Genomic DNA, 23189 nt, shown 5'->3' on the forward strand with positions numbered 1-23189 from the left:
TCATTCCCCTCACCAATCTTGTTGCCCTTCTCTGTACATCTCTCTCAAGTAAATCTACATCCTTCCTAAAATGAAGCCTCCAGACCTGTATGCAGTACTCAAGGCGTGGCCTGACCATTGCCTTATACAGAGGGATAATCACCTCCTTTTCCCTGCTAGCAAAATTCCTATATATCATTGACAAAACCCCATGACCTGCCCTGGCAGCCTGTCTGCATTGCTCAGAAAACTTCATATCTGCCTGCACAATTACTCCCAGGTCTTTTTCATTTTCTACCACCTTAAGTGTAGTACCACACAGTTGGTAAGTAAAGTAAAGGTGTAGTATTTGTGCCAGCGCTTAGCATTCTTGATAAAGGATTAACAAATAAAAGATAGAAGGCGGTCTTACTGCTCTTATTCTCATGTACAGAGATTCTAACATGTTCTGTAGATTTAATTTTTTTTCAATTATGTTTATAATATCACAAGATGAAGGGTCAATGATAACACGAGTCTGATACAAAATCAGTGTTTTTATACGGAATTCTGTTGTTGCACAAAAGTTTTCCTCATACTGGGTTATATCAGTGAAACTGAAGCAAATCTATTTACAACTGTAGTTAAGGAATCCTGTCCAGGACAAAGTAGGTTAAATACAGCAAGATTCTGATTTGTTTTCTTGTTAGCTTTCTTATTTACTAGGTTATAAATAATCTGCCATTTCTCTTTCTGAAAAGTCTGTTTATTAATGAAAAAAAAAAATTTAATCATTGCAATACACATTTTTTTGTTTATTGATTAGGTTATTTATTTTGTTCCTTAATCATTTATAACTGTTATAGTGACTGACCATAGAAGTGAAATTTTTATATTTCCTCAATGGTTTGTCTCTTTGAACCATCAGAAATTTGATTTGAGCAGTCATCCATAGCTTATCCTCCTTTATTATCTGAAAAGTATTCTTAGAATTATAATTAGTATTTTGGTATTTACACAGGCATTCACATCAATAATACTGTTAGCTTGAGTATCCTTGAGAAATTTTAGCATTAGAAATAGTTGGTACTAAAGGACTAATTCTTCTTCTTCCAGTTATAGGTGAATTGTTTAGAGGTATTCATTCATGATTTAACATAGGAGATATGATTATAATATTGATGTAACTGTCAGAGAGAGCACTCTGGGAATGGGATCTAACTTGTGATATCTCAGTAAGAAGTAACATCCCTATCAACCATTTTCTATTGTCTGGTCATTACATAAATCACATGCTCAAAGCCAGCATTTAGTGTAGTACAGTAATTAGCTATCACTTTATCAGTTTCATATAATTTACTTCTTGGTATAATTACATGGTGTTTCCAACTAATCCAGAAAATCTTTGGCTGATTCAGAAGGGAGTCTGTACATAGTCTGTAAAAATGACTTCGGATCTTTCTCAATCAGATTAATACTGCAATTTTCAAAAGAGGAAGCAGTAAACTCAATTCAACAATATTAAAATAAATGTTACAGAAAATTAATATTTCCCCCACCCTTCCAACTTTCTCAGACTTTATGGGATTTTTTTTTTTAAATCCAAGTATGTTATAACTGGCTGCTTCTATCTCACTGATATTAAATTCTAATAGCATAATGCACCCTAAATGTCTCATAAAAGGTAGAACATAATTAAGGAAAGAAAATAATTTTTTCTATGGATCTCATATTTAATACCAATAACAAAAAAGGATTTCTAGGGTACTATATATTTGTAAAGTTAATTTCTGAAAACAAAGATTGCAGGCTGTTTCAGATAAATTCATTATCATTAAAATGACAATTGTTTATCATTAAAATGATAATTGTTAATGCTTAGCTAACTTAAAGCATTATGAAGAAAATAAAAAATAATAACAGTGGTACTTTTCAGTTAATTTTAGCAATATCAGTATCATCACCAATTCTTTACACAGAAGCTACATCATGTTTCTTAATATAAATTTTAACAACTTGATCCTTATGTATTTGTAAATTTCTTGCTTTACTGCTTGTTTAGTCTTCAACAATAGTGTTTTTTCGAAAGGGGTTAAGTTTTTCATTAATATAATTAAATCAGGTTATTCTGATTGATTTCATGCTTTGTCAATTTGATTTCCTTTGCCAAGTTTAGTTTAACAGCTAGGTGGGCAAATTTAAAAATTAGCATTAGCAAGGGAACATGATGCAAAAAAGCAAGCTTATATAGCATCAGCCAAAAAAAACACCCGCTTCTCATTTCACTGATCCACCTGCTCCAAATGTTTGTCTAGTTCTGCCTTGAATCTGTTTAAGCTATCAACTTCTACAACGACAGATGGATTTGTTCAAGAAATCAACCACTCACTGGCTAAAGGCAAACTTCCACACATCTATCCTACAACTGTCTTTCCTCAATTTGAATTTATCCCCTCTCAGGTGATTATTTTGAGCAAGAGGAAGAATCCCATCAGCATTGAGCATGCTCAAACCATTCAAGGCTGTATACACCTCAATGAGATCGCCTTGCAGGTGCCTAATCTTCAGACACTGTAATTTGCAAAACTTAAGCCTTTCTTCGTAAGAGCAACCCTTTGTTCCATTCATTAATCTTGTTGCCCTTCTCTGTACTCGTTCCAACAGCTCTACATCCTTCTTAAAATGATGCCTCCAGACCTGTATACAGTACTCAAGATGTGGCCTGACCATTGCCTTATACAAGGGGATAATCACCTCCTTATCCCTGCTAGAAAATTCCTGTATATCATTGACAAGACACCATGGGCTACTCTTACAGACCGTCTGCACTGTTCAGAAAACTTCATATCTGCCTGCACAATTACCCCCAGATCCTTTTCACTCTCTAACTGTCAATGTAGTACCACACAGTTGGTACATTACTATGGGGTTACTGCTTCCCATATGCAGAACTTTACATATGTCAAGGTTAAACTTCAGTTGCCACCTCTCAGACCATCTCCTCAACTTTTCTAGATCCTGTTGCAGCAGCGTACTGTCATTATTGTCATTAACAACCCTGCCGACCTTCGTATTGTCTGCAAACTTGGGCATTAAGCCTGATATCCCATCATCGATATCATTAATGAATACAGAAATCAACAATGGACCCAACACTGAACCCCACTAATAACATTAGTCCACGAAGAGCGGTGTCCATTGATTACCACTCTCTGTCTTCTCCCACTCAACCATCCCATTATCCATAGCAGCAATTTGCCTAAAATGCCACACTGCTCCAATTTGTGCAGCAGTCTTCCATGTGCAACAGTATCAAAAGCCTTTCTAAGATCCAAATATATGATATCAAAATTATTCTTTGCATCCAGTTCCTTTGTGACTACATCATAGTATCCAATCAAATTGTTCAGACAAGACTTTCCATTAACAAACCCATGCTGTGTCCAAGCTATAACTGAAGTTTTGTCTAGTTGATCCTACAATGCTTCTTTAACCAGTGCCTCCATTAATTTCCCTGGAGCAGAAGGTAAACTAACAGGTCTGTAATTACCTGTGTCTCCCTTTGATCCTCCTTTGTGGATTGGGGTCACATTTGACCATTTCCAGTCCATGGGTACCTCACCTAAGTCCAAGGAAGCTCTCATAATTAGGGCTAAGGATTTGCTTACTGCCTTTGCTGCCTCCTTTAATATAACTGGATAGATTCCATCCACCCCAGGTGCTTTTCTTATGTTTATCTTCAATAATTTCTCCTCCACTTTACTCTCAGTTATTACAAGATTATATAGCTTACTGCCAGAGTTTAATACACCTCTGGCATTCCCCTCGCTGAATAACTCCTCATGTGTGAATGTAGATGCAAAATATTCTTTTAGTTTGTTAGCTACCTGAGAGGATCATCAACTGTTGAACCATCGATATCAAGTGGACCAATCTGATTCATCAACTTCCTTCTAGAGTTTACATAAGTAAAGAACTCTTTTCTGTTTTTCTTTGCATCCTCTGCCAAAGATTTCTCGTAATTTGCCTTTGCCTGCGCAACCTCCGTTGTGACTTGGTTACAGACCAGCTTATATCTATCATAGGTTTCTGTGTCACCTATTAATTTATATGTATCCCATGCATTTTTCTTCTCTGCCACATGACTAATTAGTTCATCTGACATCCATTTAGGCCTAAATCTGGAACGCTTTGAATGCTTCCCATTTTGCTCCTCAAATAGGGCTCTGAGGTTGGGTATATTCATATTACATGTTCTTAGCGTTTTTTCACCAACCTTTCATAAAATAAAATAAAATAAAATAAAATAAGATAAAATAAAATAAAATAAAATAAAACACAACAAATTCCCGATAACTATATTTACAATAACCTGTATTTACAAAATTAATATATACATATTACAATATTAAAAGTATTAAAACACAAGATTAAAATGCATTAAAATATACTAAGTTAAAAGCGATAAAATTCCGTAGCTTTCAAAGGCTCCAGCCTTCTTCTTCAGCAGTATTCTCTATTATTCAGTACACCTTTAAATATCAGCAGGGTAATGGTAGACATCACATGTTTTCATTCTCACGTGTTCCGCTCTCTTGCATTGTGGAACCGGAAGTGGCTCGAACGGAAGTCGTACGGAACCGTTCATCCTTTTTTAGGATAATAGTCTCTAAAAGGGGGTGAATCCGTACACCCCTATCCCTATTAATGTTGGTTGTAGAACTGATCCGCAAACTCTTGAGCCACTTACGGTCCCAAAACCTATGCGCCCGATCGGTGATAGTGGCATCGTCTGGGGAGATCTGGTGCTGCTTCTCCCAAAAATGCTCGGCCACGGCGGACTTGCCATACTCCGCATTCCTTATTGCTTTTTTGTGTTCCCCCAGACGATCTTTGAGACGACGTTTTGTCTCGCCTACATAACATTCCCCACAATCCGGGCATCTAATATTATATACGACCCCACTAACATCCTCTTTTTGAATGGGGTCCTTAACTTGAGACACAACTGTGCGCAGTCTTCGTCCCGGAAGCTGCACACAGCGTGTCTGATATTTTCTTAATACTCTAGTTATATAATCCGTCAAGCCCGGATAATAGGGAATGTATGCAGTAGATACTGGTATAAAAGATTCATCTCTCCTCTGATTTTCATTAATAAATTTATCTATAATCCTCTGGGGGTAACCACATTTAGCAAGATCCGCCGTGACACGTTCATACTCTGCTTTCCTATCATCGGGGTTACTGCAATGTGATTTCGCTCTATTAATTAACGCTCTTATCACACTGTTCCTATGATGGCTGGTCAGGGCTGAATCATAATGCGTATATTGCCCTTTACACATCGTTTTTCTAAAGACTTTTGTCTTTAACTGCTGGTCTTCCCTACAGACCAACACATCCAGGAACGGGAGAACTCCTCCATCTTCAACTTCCGATGTAAATTGTATGAATTGGGAGAAGCCATTTAAGATATTCAACACCTGATCTTCACTCCCCCTTCCGAATAAATGTAAACGTATCATCCACATACCTTTTCCAAGGGCGCATAGGGAGAACACTAGCATTAAATATTCTGGTCTCGAGCTCCTCCATAGCTAAATTTGCTATAATTGCGCTAATGGGGGAGCCCATAGCTGTACCATTAACCTGCTTATATATAATGTTATCAAAAACCATAGTGTTACTTGAGAGGCACAATTCTATACCCTTCCTAATATCTTCTGGATTAAGTTGTGTCCTAGTATTTAGGGTAGTATCCCTCTGTAAGACTATGTTTGCACACCACACTCCATGGTCAATAGGAATACAAGTAAATAGCGATTTTACATCAAATGATATCATAATCTCATCCTCTTCTATACGCTGATTCCTAATAAAGTGCACAAATTCTTTACTATCCTTGATACTATAATCAGAGAGCCCTACTAGTGGAGACAATAGTTTGGCTAGAAAACCCGAAAGTGCATACGTCGGACTACCTATAAATGAGACTATAGGTCTGAGTGGCACATCTACTTTGTGAATTTTAGGTAAGCCATAAAACCTTGGCATTTGGCTACCTGTAGCATGTAGTGTCCAATATTGTTCTTTAGAAATCTTATTAGATTTAAGCCAACTCTGCAACATTCCGTTCACTTGTCGCTCCAAACTAAGAAGTGGACTCTTCTGGATAACCTTATATGTTGTCTGATCTTCTAATAAACTCAACGCTTTATTCTTATATACTTCTTTATTAAGAACCACCGTTGCTTTGCCTTTATCAGCGGGTAAAATTATAATACTATCATCTTGCTTAATCATCTTGACGGATTATATAACTAGAGTATTAAGAAAATATCAGACACGCTGTGTGCAGCTTCCGGGACGAAGACTGCGCACAGTTGTGTCTCAAGTTAAGGACCCCATTCAAAAAGAGGATGTTAGTGGGGTCGTATATAATATTAGATGCCTGGATTGTGGGGAATGTTATGTAGGCGAGACAAAACGTCGTCTCAAAGATCGTCTGGGGGGACACAAAAAAGCAATAAGGAATGCGGAGTATGGCAAGTCCGCCGTGGCCGAGCATTTTTGGGAGAAGCAGCACCAGATCTCCCCAGACGATGCCACTATCACCGATCGGGCGCATAGGTTTTGGGACCGTAAGTGGCTCAAGAGTTTGCGGATCAGTTCTACAACCAACATTAATAGGGATAGGGGTGTACGGATTCACCCCCTTTTAGAGACTATTATCCTAAAAAAGGATGAACGGTTCCGTACGACTTCCGTTCGAGCCACTTCCGGTTCCACAATGCAAGAGCGGAACACGTGAGAATGAAAACATGTGATGTCTACCATTACCCTGCTGATATTTAAAGGTGTACTGAATAATAGAGAATACTGCTGAAGAAGAAGGCTGGAGCCTTTGAAAGCTACGGAATTTTATCGCTTTTAACTTAGTATATTTTAATGCATTTTAATCTTGTGTTTTAATACTTTTAATATTGTAATATGTATATATTAATTTTGTAAATACAGGTTATTGTAAATATAGTTATCGGGAATTTGTTGTGTTTTATTTTATTTTATTTTATTTTATCTTATTTTATTTTATTTTATTTTATTTCATGAAAGGTTGGTGAAAAAACGCTAAGAACGTGTAATATGAATATACCCAACCTCAGAGGCCTATTTGAGGAGTTATTTCGATGCTACGGCCATCCAATTATGCAGTGCATCAGGGAGTTTCAGAGACATAGTGTCAAGGAGGCTAAACAGGAACAACATTTGAGGTTTGCACACCGATGTAAGACACATAAACTTATACCACGAGGCTTCCAAACAAAGCTTCCTTTTGAGGATGAGCGATTATTTAACGTCGCCAGATGGTATCATAAGAAGATCTTAAATATATGGATTGGAAAATTACATAGGGACTTACATAATACTAGGAAAGAAAAAAGACAATGCTTTGAAGAAATAAGGGATATATTGACACCGATGCACCTATCAGGTGTGATTAGTGTAGTGACAGCTAAAGCAAAGCAAATTTCTGATAGCTATAGACGGAGACAAATAGGGAAGTTTGACAGGCTTAAAGAACAAAGTAAGGTGAGAGACAATAATGATAATATTACTAAGTATTTTGTAATTAATATGAGTAATAAACAATTAACTAAAGAGCAATTGGAGGTCCTAAATCTAGGACCAAAATTTGCCATAGTACCGCCCAGAATACCCGTTGCAGAAATTGCAATGGGTGTGGAAAGGGCTATAAATAAACTTCCAGTAGATATAGCTAATGAAGCCCGAGTGAAAATAGCAGCCATCCTTAGTCAAGCTAAGAGTGCTCCTTCCAATCTTAATGTGAAGCAAAAACTAGCATTAAGAAGCCTTAAACAAGATGATAGTATTATAATTTTACCCGCTGATAAAGGCAAAGCAACGGTGGTTCTTAATAAAGAAGTATATAAGAATAAAGCGTTGAGTTTATTAGAAGATCAGACAACATATAAGGTTATCCAGAAGAGTCCACTTCTTAGTTTGGAGCGACAAGTGAACGGAATGTTGCAGAGTTGGCTTAAATCTAATAAGATTTCTAAAGAACAATATTGGACACTACATGCTACAGGTAGCCAAATGCCAAGGTTTTATGGCTTACCTAAAATTCACAAAGTAGATGTGCCACTCAGACCTATAGTCTCATTTATAGGTAGTCCGACGTATGCACTTTCGGGTTTTCTAGCCAAACTATTGTCTCCACTAGTAGGACTCTCTGATTATAGTATCAAGGATAGTAAAGAATTTGTGCACTTTATTAGGAATCAGCGTATAGAAGAGGATGAGATTATGATATCATTTGATGTAAAATCGCTATTTACTTGTATTCCTATTGACCATGGAGTGTGGTGTGCAAACATAGTCTTACAGAGGGATACTACCCTAAATACTAGGACACAACTTAATCCAGAAGATATTAGGAAGGGTATAGAATTGTGCCTCTCAAGTAACACTATGGTTTTTGATAACATTATATATAAGCAGGTTAATGGTACAGCTATGGGCTCCCCCATTAGCGCAATTATAGCAAATTTAGCTATGGAGGAGCTCGAGACCAGAATATTTAATGCTAGTGTTCTCCCTATGCGCCCTTGGAGAAGGTATGTGGATGATACGTTTACATTTATTCGGAAGGGGAGTGAAGATCAGGTGTTGAATATCTTAAATGGCTTCTCCCAATTCATACAATTTACATCGGAAGTTGAAGATGGAGGAGTTCTCCCGTTCCTGGATGTGTTGGTCTGTAGGGAAGACCAGCAGTTAAAGACAAAAGTCTTTAGAAAAACGATGTGTAAAGGGCAATATATGCATTATGATTCAGCCCTGATCAGCCATCATAGGAACAGTGTGATAAGAGCATTAATTAATAGAGCGAAATCACATTGCAGTAACCCCGATGATAGGAAAGCAGAGTATGAACGTGTCACGGCGGATCTTGCTAAATGTGGTTACCCCCAGAGGATTATAGATAAATTTATTAATGAAAATCAGAGGAGAGATGAATCTTTTATACCAGTATCTACTGCATACATTCCCTATTATCCGGGCTTGACGGATTATATAACTAGAGTATTAAGAAAATATCAGACACGCTGTGTGCAGCTTCCAGGACGAAGACTGCGCACAGTTGTGTCTCAAGTTAAGGACCCCATTCAAAAAGAGGATGTTAGTGGGGTCGTATATAATATTAGATGCCCGGATTGTGGGGAATGTTATGTAGGCGAGACAAAACGTCGTCTCAAAGATCGTCTGGGGGAACACAAAAAAGCAATAAGGAATGCGGAGTATGGCAAGTCCGCCGTGGCCGAGCATTTTTGGGAGAAGCAGCACCAGATCTCCCCAGACGATGCCACTATCACCGATCGGGCGCATAGGTTTTGGGACCGTAAGTGGCTCGAGAGTTTGCGGATCAGTTCTACAACCAACATTAATAGGGATAGGGGTGTACGGATTCACCCCCTTTTAGAGACTATTATCCTAAAAAAGGATGAACGGTTCCGTACGACTTCCGTTCGAGCCACTTCCGGTTCCACAATGCAAGAGAGCGGAACACGTGAGAATGAAAACATGTGATGTCTACCATTACCCTGCTGATATTTAAAGGTGTACTGAATAATAGAGAATACTGCTGAAGAAGAAGGCTGGAGCCTTTGAAAGCTAAGGAATTTTATCGCTTTTAACTTAGTATATTTTAATGCATTTTAATCTTGTGTTTTAATACTTTTAATATTGTAATATGTATATATTAATTTTGTAAATACAGGTTATTGTAAATATAGTTATCGGGAATTTGTTGTGTTTTATTTTATTTTATTTTATTTTATCTTATTTTATTTTATTTTATTTTATTTCATGAAAGGTTGGTGAAAAAACGCTAAGAACGTGTAATATGCTTCCCATTTTGAATTTGCTGTTGGTAACATCATCAGTTGGTCCCACTGTATAGAATTTAAATACTGTCTCAAACCACAGGAGTCACCTTTACGAAAGGAAAAACCCTTCTCTTTGCCCCTAATGGTAGTTACCTCTTTGAGTAATTCCTACTTCAGCACACAGTGATCACTGCCACCTAGGTTCATTTAACTGCAGATTCTTAATGCATGAAGAATCACTACTGATAATCAGATCAAGAGTATTACTCCCTCTAGTTGCCTCCCGAACATACTGTTGTAGAAAATAATCATCCAATAAATCCACAAAAGTCTTGCTGTGTGAGTGAACAACCCACAAATTCCAGTCAATCTCTGAGAAATTAAAATCCCCCATAAAAAGACACTCTGATTTACTGGCTTACTCTTTTTCTCTGCATAATTGCTCATTATACTCATCAAATTCATTAGGCCTCTAACACACAACTACTCTCATTTTTCCTTTCCCAGTGCTTATACCAAACAGACTCAACATTGCATTGTCTACCAACATCAATTGGATGCACTTCCTTAGATTTTATGTGTTTCTTAACTAACAGCATAATCCCTCGTCCCTTCCTGCCCTGTCTATCCTTTCTGTACACATTGTACTCCCCAAATTCCAATTCTGCACTGCTAATGTCTGTCTTACACCACATCTCTGATATCCCAACAATATCTGCCTTTGATGTCTTGACTAGCACTTCAAGCTCATCAAATTTATTAACTATACTCCTAGCATTGGTGTACATGCAAGTATACAAGCACCTGTTTCTACTCTTAGTTACCCTAACACAGCCCATGTATTTACTTATTCCACTATGACTCTCAGCAGTCCTGAAAATCCCCATTGCCTTGATTTCTAGGTTGCTGCTCAATTGTATTTCAATAGAAACAGTGCAAGAATCACTTTCACCTCTGCCAGCAGCTACTGTTAATCTATTAGTCCGTGTATCCCCCCCCAAGCTAGCAGTTTTCCGACCCACCTAACTCTGCCTCGATAGCATCAGCAAATATTCTTGCACCCTTTCTATTTAAGTGTATCCCATCCCTGTAGAAGCAGTCTCTCCTGTTAACAAGCACAGACCAAGCTGAGAAAAATTCTACCCCTTGAGCCTTGCACAATCTCTCCAGGGCCGAATTACTCGACAAGGCTCTCGTCATATATTCCCTCCTATCGTGTCTGGGCAGAATTGCAGACACTTTCAAATTCCACTCTAACTCACGGCTTTTTTTCAACATTGACCTGTACCTGTTAAGTAATTCCGTCGGTCTCCTACTCTTAATATCATTAGTGCCAAATTAAGGTAGATTTAGCCTTATTTTTCTTATTAATTACTGTATAATTCTGTTCAATTTCCTCTTTCAAATAACAGAATCTAACATGGTATTAATGCATTCAGTTAATTGGTACAGATTGCCTTAAGTAGTTATTTCAAGTCCTGAGATTTCAATATTATTGGTAAGAGCTGTTCGTTCAATTATAATGTTTAATCAAGTTTGTTTAAACAATTTTCCATCATCCTTGACTTCTATATCCAAAGTAGATATTGGTCTATTAGTGCTAGTACACTGCTCGAAAAAATTAACAGAACAAAATTTTTTTCATGAATATTTTGTTGTGAACAGTGTCACTGAAGGCAAATATTTGATATAATTGACATCCTGGCATGCAAATTCCGAGTATCCAGTATAAATTGATCTACCACCTTACAGAGCCACACATTATGCAAATTATTCATGCGTATAAAAAAACTGGCTTGCAACCACATCTCCAGTACTCAGGATTTGTCATATATATGTATATATATATATATATGAGTCTTTGTGATGGCAAGCCATCAGACAACTTGAACCTGGGAAGTCGTAGGCAGAGGTCACACGTTGGCTTAATATGTCATGCAGTGTTGTCTCAGCACTATGGAAGCAGTTTCAGGAGAGAGGAACCATTACTAGAAGAGCTAGCCAAGGTCAACCGAAGGCTACGTCAACCAGAACAGACCGCTATCTGGCTCTAACAGCAAGACAGATTCCAATGATGTCCTGTCTCTTGAAATTGTTGTGGCCACAGGTGAAAACATTTCCAACTGGACTGTGTTAAGAAGGCTCAATTCAGATGGACTCTATGCAAGGAAGCCAGTGGCTTGTAACCCATTAATCCCAAACCACTGCGGAGCTCACCTAAACTGGTGCCACGAACATGTGATTTGGAGCCCTGACAAATGGGTGTACAGTTCTGTTCACTGATGAGTTCTGTTTTAGCCTACAAACAGATTCTAGATGTTATTTCATTGGGAGAAAATGAGGAATGTGGTACCACCTTGCCAACATAACAGAAAGGGACTCTTACAGTTGAATCGAACATGTGTGGGACGCTCTTATGCGTTGCATTGCACGCTGACAGCCCACTCCATGGTCACTTGGTGAGCTAAGGTCTGCTCTGGTGGAAGAATGAGATTTGTTGCCACAGAATCTTATAGACATCTTTATATCGAGCATGACCATAAGGATGTCTATATGGGGGACCAAACACCATACTGATGCCATGTGACCATATATTCAAGCATCTTTTATCAACTTCTGTAATGTGATCTTTTTGGTAATCCTTATACACTCCTATAAATGTCCCTTTATAGGAGATTTGGTCATGGGTTCTGAGATTTGGTCATGGGTAACTTCATCTAATTTGAAAATTTTCAGTCAATACTACTATAATCTGAGATGAATAATGGCAAAGAATGCTTTTGAGATTAAGATCAAACTCATCTTTACTTAATTTTCTAAACTCATAATGGCACAGTTCTCCAAAACCACAAGAGCAAAGCCAAAACTGTTGTCAATAAAGAAATGTCCAAAGTTTCTTGCTGTCTCCTCATTTCATTCTTATTCTATGGTGTACCACCATATCAAAATTTGTCCCGCTTCATCACAAACTGCATGAGTTACACCATGCTTTCTATACTACGCTGCTCAACATTCTGTTAATGTTGAGCAGCGCAGTAAGGCAGAGGTTCCCAAAGTATGGGGTACAACCACCTGGGGGTGCACTTGGGGGGGGGGCATGTATTGTTTATATGAAGTACTTTTTTTACAAAATATGGAGGAACCCTCCCACTAATCCAAGTATGAAGCATATTTTATTTCAATCTTGGAGATTAAATGTGTTGAAGTACATATTAATTAATAAAAGTATGCTTAAACATTAAATTTTTTTTTCTCAAATCTGTTTATTTCCCCTTGTTCTAGGGTGGGGACATGAATTTGAAACTATAAAATACATTAAGGTGCACAAGGTATGAAAAGTTTGGGGAGCCTCTGTATTAAGAATTTCACCCCCTGATCTACTAGGATTCTTTTTCTACAAATACAGGATAACATACAAAATATGTATAGTGGGTGTTTTAATCCTATTAAAAACTAGTAATCAGTGATCTAGCAAGTCAGTAATGAAGGAAAGAAAATAAATAAATGTGTTAGTTCAAACAGAAAATAAATTAAATAAGCATTAGTACAAAGTGTTTTCATTTACAAACTGTTCTTTATCTATCAATATTCTTTGAATGGGTACACATACACTTGTTCTCAGGGGATTGCATTTTTAACTTTAATAGAGAAAATTAATAGCATTTTTGAATTGCTTCTCTTATGTAATAATTTTTTTAATGGAAAACAATACATTTTTCTTACCTGTAAGTCTGACAATCTCTGCTTGGAAAGTGGTAAAGTTGAAAATTCAGCCTCTTTAGAAAGAAGGACATCTACTTTGGCAACCCAGTCTTTGACAGCAGCATGAACTTGCAAAAAATGATGTAAGGCATTCAGCGCTGTTTTTATTTCTTTATGTCTTTCTTCAATCCATGTTTCTACTTGCAAGAGCTGGCCGCCAACTGATGTAATTGTACCCCTAATGACCTCTTTTTCTGAAGGATTCGTTGTACTTTCTATAATTAACTGTCCATTCCTCCGTAATACTTCCATTTTATCTTTCATCAATGGCAATTCAGATCGCAGTACCTATAATATTATAAAAAAATTAATAGTTTTCTCTATTAGTGAAGAGTTACTTATTCGAATATAGTCTTCTCTATATAGTCTTCTCTATTAGTGAAGAGTTACTTATTCGAAGTAGTGCAATATCATGGCAACTCGTCGTGAAGGCAGAGCACAATATGAGAAACAGCAAATGATGCCTACAACAACTACTTTGTAGTTTATTAAGAGTTATCTATGGTGTATCTAAACACCGATATTATATACTATAATATTATATAAGATATCAATAACAGTATAATATTAACTATTTAAATTAGTGGGATGCTTCAAAAGTTCTTTTCATTCTGTTATTTTTAATATTACAGTAGCTGCTCAAATTTATGAATTGGGAGATTGCATTTTAATGATTTTTTTAGCATTAGCATAGGCCTGACGTAGCCGAGTGGTCAGGAGCGAGAGTGCATAGCATGCGTTCCTAGAGTAGACCAGGGTTCAAGCCCGTGACCACTAAATACGATAAATATTTGTATTGACGATTTATTGTAAACTCTACTGACTTGGTTGTCTTACTGGAGTATAAACAGAAAATTTATTTATTCATTAAAAGAGGCATATGATGCAAGACAGTGAGCTTATTTAGCATCAGCCAAAAAAAAAAAAAAAAAACCTCCCATTTCACCCCTCCATTCATTCCAAATGCCTGTCCAACTCAGCCTTAAATTTATTTAGGCTATTAGCTTCCACTACAAAAGATGGAAGCCTCTTCCACCAATCAACTATCCGCTGGCTAAAGGCAAATTTCCACAAATCTATTCTACAACTACCTTTCCTCAATTTGAAACTGTGCCCCCTCAGGTTTTTAGTCTGAGCAAGAGGAAGAATCCCATGAACATTCAGCTTGCTCAACCCATTCAAGGCTTTACACACCTCAATGAGATCACCTCGAAGGTGCCTCCAGGCACTGCAATTTGCAGAACTTAAGCCTTTCTCGGTAAGAGCACCCCTTTGTTCCCCTCACCAATCTTGTTGCCTTTCTTTGTACTTGTTCTAGCAACTTTACATCCTTCTAAAATGAGGCCTCCAGACCTGTACACAGTACTCTAGGTGTGGCCTGACCACTGCCTTGTATAACGGGATAATCACCTCCCTGTCCCTGATAGCAAAATTCCTATATATCATTGACAAGACTCCATGACCTGCCCTGGCAGCCCATCTGCATTGCTCAGCGAACTTCATATTTGACTGCACAATTACCCCCAGGTCTTTTTCACTTTCCACTTGCCTGAGTATAGTACCACACAGTTGGTATGTTTCTCTTTGGTTATTGCTACCCATATGCAGTAACTACATCCTAGCAACTCTACATCCTTCCTAAAATGAGGCCTTCCTTCCTTCCTTCATCCTTCCTAAAATTTTAAACAATGATTGTTTTTAAATGCCCATACTATACTTAAAACTGTAACAAAGCATAATTCTGGCTGTAACAGAATTATTCATATAGTGTTTCTCCATATTTTTAGCATGCCACACTAAACATAAAGTCTCTAATGATTAATGAGTATTGTACCCACCCTTCATTCTGGCTATTGTGATCTAGCCTGGTAATATATTCAATATATGTTTATAGCAGATTTTTTGGAAAGAATCATTAACTTTACAAATTAAATTTAATTTTATAATCGTGGTGCAACTTTGATCATTAAAATGCAAATTTTTATTTGAAGTCTGAACATTCAAATCGTTTTTTTTTTTTTTTTTTTCAATCAAGTTCACCTTTTTATAATTATATATTAAGAACCAATTTAAAAGAATAACTGGTAAACAAAGTAGTTGAACAGCTATATCAGCTTAAAATCTATTTCAGGAACAAGTAGATTGCAGTTCCAATAATATTATTACCCCACCTTTCTGCTTATAAACTCTGAAAAAAAAAAAAAAATACACATGAATATTGAAGAGGAATGTAAAAGAATATAGAAGATTGTAGAATATAGGGAAACAGGGAATAAAAACACATGAGAATAGAACAGAAATGCATTTCCAAACACAGAGATACTATTATTAATTTTTATGGCAGCTATGTAAACGGTGAATATGCAGCATTGCAATGTGTCCAGCTCTGAGGCCAGAAGATTTAATGATAAATGCAGGAAAATTAAATAATTAAAGAGAAAAACAAATTAAACTTATTCTGATAAGGATGTCATTTTCAGATATATCTATTCTTATATTCACCACATCATTTTATATGGTTCTGAGATTTGGTCATGGGTAACTTCATCTAATTTGAAAATTTTCAGTCAATACTACTATAATCTGAGATGAATAATGGCAAAGAATGCTTTTGAGATTAAGATCAAACTCATCTTTACTTAATTTTCTAAACTCATAATGGCACAGTTCTCCAAAACCACAAGAGCAAAGCCAAAACTGTTGTCAATAAAGAAATGGTCTTTATCTGTTGATCATTTCTTTCCTCTCTTGGCAGTCTCTCTCATCAACAAATTTGAAATTCACACTGACCATTTTCAATAAACTCACACAGAATTGTTTAATGAAAAATTTTTCTAGTCTTACAGCTGAATCTTTCGTAACATCTAACCTCTGATTTCTCGGATCACTGTCTTTAATCTATAAATAGTAAACCTTCTTGAAGTTTTCAATTTTACTCTTTTTTTTTTTTTTTTTTTATGCAAAGGAAAGTGCTGAAATATGTTCTTTATACGTATCTACAGGGTGATTAAAAGTTAATTTCAGGGAATGAGGCCTTTATAACTCTTGAAGTACATTCTGGAAAGTGTTGAAAAGTTGGAAACAGTCAAAAATATGATATCCAATATTAGAGTTGCATAACTGCAAAGTTTGAGTCTCTGGGTGTAGGATGATGAAGGCATATCAGGCTTAGTGTCGAAGTTTGCAGATGATACAAAGGCTGGCAGGGTTGTTAATGACAGTAATGTTCAGTGTGCTACTGCAACAGGATCTAGAAACTTTGGGCAGATGGGCTGAGAAGTGGAAACTGAAGTTTAACATTGACAAATGCAATGTACTGCATATGGGTAGAAGTGGTAGATGACTTTCATCAACCGGTGAAATACCACCACTTTGCTTATTGGAGGCTTGAAGTGGTGAAACCCATGTTTAGTCTCTAGAGCAAAGTTTCCGGCATCCCCCTCCCTCCATACTTCTCCTCCAACCCATGCACGGTACTAAGTACTATAGGTTTTGATACCTTTCGTGTTTGGGGTTTTCATAAAAAAAAAAAAAAAAAAGTAACCCCAGAGGAACGTACCAACTGTGTGGTACTACACTTAAGGTGGTAGAAATGAAAAAGACCTAGGAGTAATTGTGCAGTCAAATATGAAGTTTTCTGAGCAATGCAGACAGGCTGCCAGAGCAGGTCATGGGGTTTTGTTAATGATAAATAGAAATATTGCTAGTAGGAAAAAGGAGGTGATTATCTCTTTGTATAAGGCAATGGTCAGGCCACGCCTTGAGTACTGCATACAGGTCTGGAGACCTCAGTTTAGGAAGGATGTACTTGAGCGTGTACAGAGAACGGCAACAAGATTGGTGAGGGGAAAGAAGGGGTCCTCTTACCAAGAGAGGCTTAAGTTCTGCAAATTGCAGCGGCTGGAGACTAGGCACCTGCGAGGTGATCTGATTGAGGTATATCAGATCTTGAATGGGTTGAGCATGCTGAATTCTGATGGAATTCTTCCGCTTGCTCAGATTACGAATCTAAGGGGGCATAAATTCAAATTGAGGAAAGACAGCTGTAGAATAGATGTGTGGAAATTTGCCTTTAGCCAGTGGGTTGTTAAATGCTGGAACAAACTTCCATCTGTCATTGTGGAAGTTGATAGCTTAAATAAATTCAAGGAGGATTTGGACAAACTTTTAGAGGGAATGGCTGTGTGAATTTCTCTCTTTTTTTTTTTTTTTTGGCTGATGCTACATAAGCTCATACACTTGCATCACATGCCTCTATTACTATTATTTTTTATTAATTATTGCAAAGAAATAATTTAACAGCACTGACTGAGAGGAGTGCTGAATGATGATGTAATGAAGTACTAGTACATGAAAGAATAATAGGCTGAAGCTGTGCTACTCAAATATTAACATGTGCATAATCTCTGTCATGCTTCCAAATAAATTCTAGTAAAGCTATGAGAAATTTGATAAAGAAATCTGAAGTTACAAGTTGCATGTGCAAATTTATTAGTAGAAGAGGACATGGTGTGCATTTCTAGCCATGAGGATTCATAACAGGCTTTCATAATAGATTATTAATAATTGTGAGCCATCCCCCTCTACTTTACCTATGTTCAGTACATGATACTGGTTTTCTAATATCATTATGAAAATGAATTATTGTGTCTTTTCTATTTTTTTTTTTTTTATATATATACACCAAGTGACTGTGTAATGAATACAATGAACAACTACATAGGCAATTAGAGCAGGCCAATTTATCGAAATGTCTTATAATGGGGGCCTTGAACTCTCTAGATACTGACTGGAATTTGTGGTTTGGTCACTCACCCAGTAACAAAGACTCTTCAAGATTTATTGCATGACTGTTTTCTACACCAGCATTTTAGAGAAGCAACAAGAGAAAGCAATATTCTTGATCTGATTATCAAGTGCAACTTTTTGTGCATTAGGTTGGTTGGTTTGAATGGGAGTTTATTAGAGCAGGCAATTAGAGCAGGCCAATTTATCGAAATGTCTTATAATGGGGGCCTTGAACTCTCTAGATACTGACTGGAATTTGTGGTTTGGTCACTCACCCAGTAACAAAGAGTCTTCAAGATTTATTGCATGACTGTTTTCTACACCAGCATTTTAGAGAAGCAACAAGAGAAAGCAATATTCTTGATCTGATTATCAAATGCAACTTTTTGTGCATTAGGTTGGTTGTTTTGAATGGGAGTTTATTAGCATTAGAACAACTAAGGACAAATTGTGCCTGTCACAGTAATTCTGCAAATGAATTTTTTTTTTTCTTTTTTCCATTCATATGCCAGATAAGTTCATATAAATGAATTTGTTTTAAAAAATTAAATAAGTCTGACAGATTTGCATCATCACTGAGAATATAGTTCATCTCTAATGAATTGTTTTGGGTTAAAGCTGATTTAAAATTTGTCAATCGAGTAGCATGATTGTGGGGACACTCGAAGAGGATATGTTTCATTGTTAGTAGGGCTCATCACCTGTCAATAAGTGGTCCATCAATAAGAGGAGGTTCATCACCTGTCAATAAATGAAGGTGGGTGAGATGGGAATGCCCAATGCATGTCCTTGCAAGGACAACCTCTTCTCGTCTGTTTAATCGTGAACTATATTTCCATTCCAGTATTGTGGTTTTTTCTTTATTTGGAAGAGTTTATTATGGATGCGTTGCTGCCATACTGATGCCCATTGGTCAATACATAACTGTTTAATGATCAGTTTGCAGTCCATATAAGGAATCGAGGCAAGTGAAGACATGGGGTTGACTGAATTTTTTGCTGCTTGATCTGCTTTCTCATTTCCATGGATTCCAGTATGCCCAGGAATCCAGCAGAACCTTACTGCTATGTTGTATTCTGCGAGATTAATTAACTGTGCTCTGATTTCTTTCAAAATAGGATGAAAGTTTGGACATTTATGTTGTAAAGAAATTATTGCACTCAAGGAATCGGTAGAGATTATTATCTCTTCATTATACCTGTTGTTGACTTGTTTGATTGCTATTTTTATTGCTGGAGTTCAGCAGTGTAAATACTGCAACTAGGGAAAAGTTTTTCAGAGATAGCACAAGTGGGAAAAACCACTGCAGCATCTACACCTGTATCAGATTTGGACCCATCAGTATATATTTTCAGACAGTGTGTTTGCTGATGCATGAGTTGAATGTAGCTGCTGTATATTTTGATTGTCCAGCACCTGTTTTCCCCACTTTCGAAAAAAAGTCATCACATAAAGGTTTGAATATGGACCATGGTGGCTCCATTTCTACAGTGTCTGGGTGGATATTGTCTAGTGGGACACTCCAATTCTGCACTACATCCTTCAATCTGATTCCAGCCGGTTTATTTTTATTCGGTTTATTCCTGTAGAAATTTAGGAAATACGGGTTAAAGAGGTAAAGTCAGATGGGATGTGAGGGCATAATCTGAAGTAGGCAGCAGCATCTCTCTCCAAAAGGATAATGGACATTCATATGCATCGATATATAGACTATGGACTGGGGACATTCGGAAGGCACCTAGAGCTATTCTAAGTGCATTGTGTTGAATAGTATTTAGGGACCGTAATGCTAATTTTCTAGCTGAGTCATATACGGGTGCACCATAGTCCAGTCTGGATCAGATTATAGTTTTATACAGGTGCAGAAGGGAGTATCAATCAGCACCCCAAGACATCGCAGAAAGCACTCTAAGGATATTCATTTTCTTCAAACAAATAGTTCGTACATGCTGTATGTATTTCAGGAAGTTTAATTTCTTATCTAATATTAAACCTAGGAATCTAATGCTGTCATTAACTGGAATAACATGATTTCCCAGCCGCAATTCAGGATCAAGGTGCAGTTTTCATATCTTGCAGAAGTGTATAGCAAATGTTTTCTGTGGAGATAGTCTGTAAACATTCTGTAACATCCATGATTGTGTTTTATTTATTGATAGTTGGAGTTTCTTTTCAATGGAGTACATATTTTGTGAATTTCTGGATATAGTGAGGTCATTGGCATAAAGATAAGTTTCTACTGAATTCAGGATGGTTGTTGTTAAGAGTGTGTATTCTAACTGTGAAGAGTGCGGCGTTGAGGACTGACCCCTTGTGGGGCTCCTTCCTCCTGTATGGAGATTTTGGATAGTGCACTTCTATAACGGATCTGAAAAGTTCGATATTCAAAAAAGTTCTGAATTAATGATTGTAAATTTCCTCTTAGTCCTAGGTCATGGAGGATGCCATGACACCACATGGTTTCAAAGGCTTTCTCTCTAGCTAAGCTCACCATGACCAAATGTTCATTCTTTATGAATGCATTTCACACATTTGCCTCAGCCTTTATCATTGTGTAGATCCATTTTATGAAATCCAAACTGATTGTTGTTCATAGGAGTTTGAGTTTCCAGATACCAGGTGAGGCAATTATGTACCATTTTTTCCAGAGTCTTACCTAAGCAGCTAGTAAGCGAGATTTGTAATTATGCAGGTCTGATTGGTCTTTTCCTGGCTTTAGAATGGGTAGAACTACAGAATGTCGCCAGTATATGGGAAAGTAATTTGCAACAAATATTTGGTTGAAAAGTTTTAGGAGAGAGTAATGAGTTCTCTCATTTAGATTCTTTAGCATTGGGTAGTATATGTCGTCTGGACCAGGTGCACTATTGGCTGATTTTTTTAAAGATTCTTCCAATTCATATATGGTTAGTGGTTCATTATAAGAGAGGGCTGACTTTGTTCTGAAATTTATTTTATATGTTTCAGTTATTGATTTGGCTTTTAGGAAAGTTGGATCATATGCAGTTGATGCAGAATGGTCGCAAAGGATTCCGCAAGGATGTTTGCATTATCCTCCGGAAGGGTTATCTCCTGAGGAAGGAATTGATGGAAACTTTCTAGTAAGGCATCTTATTTTCTGCCAAATTAGTCCTGCACTTGTGTCTTTAGTGACAGATGAAGTAAAAACAAATTTAAGATTCTTTTCTAGCTTTTTGCAGAATGTAATGTGCACTGGCGTTAAGTTTCTTGTAGATAATAAGATTGGAAGTGGTTGGATTCTTTTGAAACTAATCCTTGTTCTTTTCTCTTTTAGCAGTGTTACCTGTTGAATTCTACCAGTATTTTTTGTGTTTGGATCCTTTATTTGAAGTTTGAGGAATGGTAGTAACAACAGCTGCCAACAGCTGTTTAACAGCATTATGGAATGATGCTGCTACTATGGAATGATGTTGGATAATATCATCATCTAGAGCAAGGTTTCTCAACCTGTGTGCCGCGAGTATGCTTCAGTTGTGCCGCAGAAAATGCAAATAAAAAAAATTAATAAATCCAAGTTTTATAATAATAATTAATTCAGATAAATTCATTTTTTTACACTGCATCGATCCCAGCCCCTTCCAGTGGTCAATGTGATGTCACGTTTTGATTCCTAGTACTAGATCTGTTCACCTTTAATCCTTTATTCAGCTTTTGATTTCTACTAGTAGATCTCTTCACCTTTATTTGGCCATTCTTGTCACTTGAGAGTCTCTCCCAGGCACCCTGCAGTTGCATAAGTGCAACTTGTCAGCAGCATAATAAGAAATTGCCTTTGTGTTTTAAAAGTATTTTTTGTGATTTTATATCTCTAAAACACCATATTCAGTTAATTCGTACAGAACAGGTATTTTCGATTAACTGCATTAGTACATTTCAGAATTTTAATTTTTTATAGAAATTATTAGCAATGGATAAATTTTTAGTGAAAGGAAATCAAAAGAGGCAACTTGATAACGAGCTTGGAGAAAATGACAAAAACAAAAACGAGCAACCATCAACCTCAAAAAAGAAGAAAACATGTTGTCGTAAATATGATGATGATTATTTGGCGATTGGATTTTCATATACTGGTACCCAAGATTGTCCTCTACCTTTATATGTGGTATGTGGTTTAAAATTGTCCAATGAATCAATAGTGGCAAGTAAATTGCAGCTGTGAGAAAGAAGCCACAAATTTTAGCATCTTTCAAAGTGTTCCGCAAAATTTTAGCCTCTCTAAAAGTGTGCCGCAACAATGAAAATGTTGAGAAACACTGATCTAGAGTAATGCTGGATGCATATATATTCCAGTTAGCTTTTGAGAATTTCCATTTAGTTCGACCGCTTAGTGGTAAGTTTCTTCTTGTGCAGAGCTTACAGATCATAGGAAAATGGTCACTATTTAATGGGTTGTCTGAAACTCTCCAATCAAAGTCTGGAAATAACATGGGTGAGCATATCGACAGGTCTATAGCAGAGGTTGAGCCTGTTGGAAAATGGACATAGGTGTGGGAGCCTGTGTTAAGCAGTGTGAGATTATGCTTTACAAGAAAAGCCTCTATCGTGCATCCCCGGTTGCCTGTTTGTAAAGATCCCCATAACTGGTGATGAGCATTAAAATCACACCCAACATGCAGAAAGGAGAGGGTAGTTGTAGTATAAGATCATCTAGTTCAGTTATCTAGCAGTTCTGATTTGGTGAGATATATATGGATACAAGAGTAAGTGTTGTGCCAAGAGCAAGGCATATTGCCACTACTTCTAAAG

At 36.9% G+C, this 23189-nt stretch overlaps 1 protein-coding gene across 3 annotated transcripts in view; it reads right to left on the reverse strand.

Moving 5' to 3' along the window:
* The window catches only part of LOC150084856 (muscle-specific protein 300 kDa-like), a 1257473-nt gene that overhangs the window by 514501 nt on the left and 719783 nt on the right, over positions 1–23189 (reverse strand). For all 3 annotated transcript variants that reach the window (XM_090376651.1, XM_090376652.1, XM_090376650.1), the window contains one exon: positions 13596–13922. In XM_090376651.1, coding sequence (XP_090232777.1) covers positions 13596–13922 — 327 coding nt within the window. The remainder of the gene's footprint in view (positions 1–13595; positions 13923–23189) is intronic.

The sequence above is a fragment of the Mastigoproctus giganteus genome, chromosome 6 (genome assembly GCF_048544385.1).
Source record: "Mastigoproctus giganteus isolate SK-2022 chromosome 6, ASM4854438v1, whole genome shotgun sequence".
Classification (NCBI taxonomy): Eukaryota; Metazoa; Arthropoda; class Arachnida; order Uropygi; family Thelyphonidae; genus Mastigoproctus; species Mastigoproctus giganteus.